We start from the raw sequence: 6,669 nt of genomic DNA on the forward strand, positions 1-6,669 counted from the left end.
CCCCACCAGCCCTCGTGGCAGCCCCCCCCCCCCCCCCCCCCCCCCCCCCCGGCCAGCAGCTCAGCTCCCACCCGACTGTGGACAGTCCACAGTCGCCACGCCGGGTTCCCAACAGCTGAGGCCTTACATCAACCACGCGGTTGGGAACTCGGCCCATCGGGGGTGGAGCATCGGGGGAGGGCTGTCATCCTGAGGCCGTCCCAACGACATGCAGCACGCGACACGATGACGCCATTTCGGAGGGGACAGAGGATACAAAACTGGCGGATTCTGCCCATTGTCTCCGAACAGGAGTATCCCGCCCAAAATGTTTCCTTTTATTTTATTGTTAAACATTGTTTACATGGTAATTGTAAGCTATATTTCTGTACTGTTAATGTAGTTTAGTACTGTGTTAATAATAAGGTTTGTTTTAATATACCGTATCCCTATTTGTACGTGGAATCACTCCTGGAGTGAAGTATCCTTTTCTCACAGTCTTACAAATTTTCAAAAAGTGATTGAGGTTCCTGTCAGTATCCCAGTAGACATTGAGGTCTGGCTGGGAATTGTAATTACAGAGTAGTAAGGTAAAGTCACCATAGTCCCTGATGACCTTGGGCTGCTTTCTTCTTTGAGGGGGAGAGCTGACTGGTGGTGATTTAACCTGAGGATCACCACATTTCTGCAATAATCTCAGCTGGTACAGGGATTGAACCTGTGACGAAAGAGAAAATGCTGGAAAATCTCAGCAGGTCTGGCAGCAACTGTAGGGAGAGAAAAGAGCTAACGTTTCGAGTCCAGATGACCCTTTGTCAAAGCTAACAGACAGAGAAAGTGGGAAATATTTATACTGTGGAGTGAGAATGAAAGATGAATCATAGCCACAGAAACCCAGGGAAACCGGGTGCAGTGGCCACAGAAACCAAGCGGAAAGAGTGCTAATGGCCGTCCCCAGAGAGAACAAAAGATGTGAAAGGCCAAACAGCAGAGAAACTAACATCAGAGGGTGAACTGTGATAGATGTAGATGTGGGGCGAGGGGAAGGGGGAAGCTAAGAGGAGAAAGGGTAAAGAAAAGTTGATCAGATGGTGGGGGTTAAATACATATTAAGAAAGACACGAAAGAACAAAATGGTAAAAGACAGTTAAAATGAAATGGAATGAAAATAAATGGGTAAAGGTGGGGTAGAGTGTGGTGAACCACTGTAATAGGAGATGTAAGGTAGGGTCTGCACTACAGGTTCGCCAGTAGCTCCTGTCGGCTGGCTCTGCCCACGGAGAAATGTGTAAATATGCATGACCTCAAGTGCCCTGCCATTTCGTCAGCTGCAGCAGGAGGCCACACATCTGACTGTAATAAAGCCACAGTTGTATCCAACTTTAGTCTTTGTGCAATTGATTGTGCATCAATTTATTACAGTCAGATTTTCCACAGAATGGATATCAGAATTAAGCCCGATCGCCTGCAGGTGGATCTGCACTCGCCCGATGCCAGGAAAGTCTTTACTCACTGGCTAGCATGTTTCGAGGATTGCATCAACGTGGTGGACCCCGAGCCAACGGAGGCTCAGAAGATAAATGTCCTGTACTCCAGACTGAGCTCCAGCGTGTTCCCGTTGATCCAAGATGCCACGAATTACACAAAAGCAATGGAACTTGGGTAAAGGTGGGGTAGAGGTTATCATCTGAAGTTGTTCAATTCGATGTTGAGACCGGAAGGCTGTAGCATGCCTAAACGGAAGATGAGATGTTGTTCCTCCAGGTTGCATTGAGCTTCACTGGAACATTGCAGCAGGCCAAGCACAGACATGTGGGCATGGGAGCAGGGTCTTTTGTTAAAATGGCAAGCAACAGGAAGGTCAGAATCCTGAATGTGCACAGACCGAAGATGCTCAGCAAAGCGATCACCCAGTCTGCGTTTGGTCTCTCCGATATAGAGGAGACCAAATTGGAAGAGATGCAAATGAAACGCTGCTTAACCTGGAATGAGTGTTTTGGGCCTGTGATGTTAAGCATGGAAGAGTTAAAGGGCAGGTGTTACACCTTCTGCGATTGCATGGGAAGGTGCCATGGGTGATGGGAGAGGTACTGGGTATGGTGGAGGAGTGGACCATATTATCTCGGAGGGAACGGTCCCTGCGGAATGCTGACAGAGGGAGTGAAGGGAAGATTTGTTTGGTGGCGGCATCATGCTGGAGTTGGTTAAAATGGCGGAGGATTATGCTTTGCATACGGAGGCTGATGGGATGAAATGTGAGAACGAGGGGGACTCTATCTTTGTTCTGGGAGGGAGGGGAGGGGGCGAGGGTAGTGACGTGGGAGATGGACCGCACACTGTTGAGGGCCCTGTCAACAACTGTAGGTGGGAAATCACGGTTGAGGAAGAAGGAACACATTTTCGAAGCACCATTTTGGAAAGTGGCATCATTGGAACAAATGCGACGGAGGCAAAGAAGCTGAGAGAAAGGGATGGAGTCCTTACAGGGTGTAGGGTGCGAAGAGGTGTAGTCCAGAGAGCTGTGGGAGTCTGTGGGCTTGTAGTGGATATTAGTAGATAGTCTATTGCTGGAAATGGAGACAGAAAGATCAAGGAAGGGAAGTGTCTGAGATGGACCAGATGGAAGTGATGGAGGGGTGGAAACTGGAAGCGAAGTTGATGAATTTTTCCAGGTCCGGACTAGAGCATGAAGCAGCACCAAAATAGTCATCAACGCTGTGTTACTGTCCTTGCTATGCATCATGAACAAGGAGTCCAGCCAAGTGAGCTAAACCATCCTCCAACAGAGTAGCAGTGATGGAAAGGTAACACATCTGGGATTAGGAAGACAGAATATTGGAAGTAGAAAAATAACGTAGCTGGGAATGGGAAGACAATGGAAAGATAATGTAGTTGTCAATAGGAAGCCAGAATATTAGAAATGGAAAGGTGACAGAACATTGTTCATGGAAAGATAACGGATGGGATTCTCTGTCGGCCGACGCTGAAATCATGACGGGTGATTGGGCGGAGAATCGGTTTTGATGCCAAAATTATGGCGGGTGCCGGATTCACGCCAAATCGCAATTCTCCGGTGCCTCAACAGCGCCGTCAATGCATTCCACTCTCCACATACAGTAAACGCCATTTGCATATCATTAGCGGGCCTGACCTGGTACCTCCGGGGCCTCCGCGATTTTTTTATCTCCACCAAGGGGAATTCCCGACAACGAGATTGCCTGGTCAAAATTGTGACACCCCCTCCTCTTTTACCTCCTTCCCGGTCTCGCCTGAAGATCCTACATCTTATATCCTGGAACATTGAGGTGCCGATCCTGCCCCTCTCTCAATCATAGTTTGGAATGGGAAGACAGAATATTGTTAATGGAAAGATATATACTTGGGAATAGGAAGACAGAATATTGGTAGCGGTTGACTCTTAACTGCCCCTCAAGGGCAATTAGGGATGGACATTAAATGCTGGCACAGCCAGCGACACCCATGTCCCATGATTGAATTAAAAAAACAGTGGCTTTGGGAAGGGGAAGATGACAGGCTGGGTATCCTGGAAAGACAGCGTCTTCTTCATTCAAAATTTGTCTCCTGACCTTGCAAAGCCCTCAATTAATGGAATGTATTGACATAGCGATTGTCTATCTGCAGGAATCCCAGGTATGATCGGTTCCGTGTGGTACGCCGTGGATGTGTACGTGGAAAGAGCGACACTGGTACTGCAGAATGTGTTTTTAGGAATTCAGTACGAATTCGGGTGGTCTTGCTGGTTGGGAATGGCCGGGTCGACAGGCTGTTTCCTGGCCTCTATCATGTTAACCTGTTGCCTTTATCTTTTCAGAGGTAAGTTGAATGGAAAATTATTGCTTCCACAATAATTACCTCTCTTTCTCTTCTTAAGGTGTAGAGCCTTGTTCCTCAGGCACTATCACCTCTTCGATATCATCCTCATGTGTTAACCTGGACAATGATTGTCAATGGGCTATTTAATCAGGGAGAACTAGATGTTACACGCAAACACACACACACCATTTACAGTAGAAGTCATTAGATAGGGGCGAAACGTTGGCGCAGTAGTTTGCACTGCTGCCTCATGGCCCCGAGGATGCGGTTTCGATCCTGGCCCCTGGTCACTGTCCATGTGGAGTTTCCACATTCTTCCCGTGTCTGCGTGGGTCTTATCCCCACAATTCAAAGATGTGCAGGGTAAGTGGGTTGGCCAAGCTAAATTGCCCCTTAAAAAACAGATCATGAGATAGCAAATAGGAACAAGCACTCTATCGCTTTTTCCCACCTCTCAAGGCCGTGGGTGCTGAGGGCAACTCCTGTACCAGCTAAGATCAGCAAATTCAGTACAATGAACCTGCAACCTTATTGAGCTGTACAATTTAGCTTTTCCTCTGGACCAGTTGAAAGGGACTCTTCTTGTTCACCAGTGTTTAAATTTTGCGACATTGTCCTCGTCAAGGAACAGAAAAACGGACAACCCGCTGTTGAAGCAATACATTGTTGGGGTATTTTAAAATTTGACATTTAAAGGGGTTGGCTATTTAGGCAGCACAGTAGCATAAGTGGTGAGCACTGTGGCTTCACAGCGCCAGGGTCCCAGGTTCGATTCCCTGCTGGGTCACTGTCTGTGCAGAGTCTGCACGTTCTCCCCGTGTCTGCGTGGGTTTCCTCTGAGTTCTCCGGTTTCCTCACATGGTCCAAAGACGTGCAGGTTAGGTGGATTGGCCATGATAAATTGCCCTTAGTGACCAAAAAGGTTAGATGGGGTTATTGGGTTACGGGGTTACGGGGATTGGGTGGATGTGAGGGCTTAAATGGGTCAGTGCAGACTCAATGGGCCGAATGGCCTCCTTCTGCACTGTATTTTCTATGAGGAGAAATTTCTGGTCTATCTTTGGAATTCTTTACCCAAGAAAGTTGTGGGTGCTCAGTTCTTGAGCGTATTTGAAGACCAATAGATTTATGAGTACTGAGTGAATTAAGGGATATGGGATAATGTGGGAAGGTAGAGTTGAGGGAGAAGATCAGCCCTGATCACACCGAATAGCAGGGTTGGCATGAGGGGCAGAATGGCCTAATCCAGCTCTGATTTTCTATGTCCTTATGTTCTAATGTTCTAAATTCCTCCCCTTCATATGTCATAGCAATGCCTCACACTAATGATGCACAAGATTTCTTCTGCCTCGAGCCACTGCACAAATGTCGTGAATTACATTGTAACATGTACTCAAAGACAATTGCTCATTGTTACAGTATGCCCATCCTTGGTAAAGAGGAATCATTGACATTTGACATGACTTCTGGTGGCTACTTCAGGAGTGTAGTTGAATAGTCAGGAAAGATCCCTGCTCAGTTTTTTGTCCCTGCCTTTCAAAATCATGCCAGGGAACTTTAAAAAAAAAGTATTATTTTGTGGGATGTGAGCGTTGCTGTTCAAGCCGGCAATTATTGCCCATCCTTAATTGCCCTTGTGAAGGTGGTGGTGAGCTGTCTTCTTGTGGTGTAGGTACACCCACTGTGCTGTTACGGAGGAATTCCAAGATTTTGACCTAGCGACAGTGAATGAACAGCGATATATTTCCAAGTCAGCTTGGTGGGTGGCTTTGAGGGATCTTGCAGATGGTGGTGTCTGCTGTCCTTTCCTTCTGGATGGTAGAGGTCACCGGTTTGGAAGGTGCTGGTCACAGGAGCCTTAGTGAGTTGCTGCAGTGCATCTTGTAGATGATACACACTGCTGTCACTGTGTGTCGGTGGTGTAGAGGATGGATGTTTCAGGTGTTGGATGGCGTGCCAATCAAGCGGGATCCTTTGCCCTGGATGGTGACGAGCATATTGAGTATTGTTGGAGCTGCACTCATCCAGACAAGGGGAGAGTATTCCGACACACTCCTGACTTGTGCCTTGCAGATGGTGGCTAGGCTTTGGGGAGTCAGGAGGTGAGTTACCCTCCGCAGAATTCCCAGTCTCTGACCTGCATTTGTGGCCATAGGGCCGGCTAGAGAGGGAGATCGCTCCACAACACTCTTAGAAACCCCATCTGGAATGATGCTTCTTTCTGTTCCTTCAAACAGATTTGAGAACTGCACGATACAACCTATCCTTCTATCAATATGGACGAACAGCCACAGGCAAAATGTACGCCATGGACTCCCGAGTCTAGAAGCAGCTCCTCTAGAACTGTGTCCCAGAGTTTAATCCAACGGCTTCTCCTGTCCGTCAAAGGACATATTACACCTTTAAAAAAAGGTGAAAGGCTACATATTGCAGCTGGTTTTAATTGTTAATGCTTTAGAATTGTTATTTTGTGTCCACTGAATCACAAAGAGGATGTAGTTTAGTTAAATGCAATCATCAAGTGCAAACACATGTTTCTATTTCGAGGAATAAATTGTTTTAATAAACCCTTTACGTGCATTTGTGATGAATAGCTTGATATTACGTGACAAAAAGAATAAAATGTACCTTTGGAAAGTGTGAGAATTCTATATTTCAAATCTGTGTAGCGCCCGCAGTCAATTGTACATGAATGAACATGCTAATTGCTCAATGGAATTTTAAGTTAGGTAATGAGGCAGAAATATCATGAAAACTACTGCCCAAGGGGTAGAAAGGGTGGCTTGTACCTTGGTGCCCCTAACTCTCAAGGGCAAAGATTTGACTGTCGTAATATGCACTGTTTGTAAAAGATTA

The 6,669-nt window shown here is 46.8% G+C and overlaps 1 protein-coding gene across 3 annotated transcripts in view; it reads left to right on the top strand.

Moving 5' to 3' along the window:
• Positions 1-6,453, top strand: part of LOC140392799 (claudin-16-like) — a 38,550-nt gene extending 32,097 nt beyond the window's left edge. For 2 of the 3 annotated variants that reach the window (XM_072478444.1, XM_072478445.1), the window contains exons 5-6: positions 3,622-3,813; positions 6,051-6,453. In XM_072478444.1, the coding sequence (XP_072334545.1) occupies positions 3,622-3,813; positions 6,051-6,139 (281 nt within the window). In that variant the 3' untranslated portion in view covers positions 6,140-6,453. The remainder of the gene's footprint in view (positions 1-3,621; positions 3,814-6,050) is intronic. The other variant, XM_072478447.1, reaches the window with a different exon arrangement.
• Positions 6,454-6,669: the final 216 nt, after the last annotated feature.

The sequence above is a fragment of the Scyliorhinus torazame genome, chromosome 16 (genome assembly GCF_047496885.1).
Source record: "Scyliorhinus torazame isolate Kashiwa2021f chromosome 16, sScyTor2.1, whole genome shotgun sequence".
Taxonomy (NCBI): Eukaryota; Metazoa; Chordata; class Chondrichthyes; order Carcharhiniformes; family Scyliorhinidae; genus Scyliorhinus; species Scyliorhinus torazame.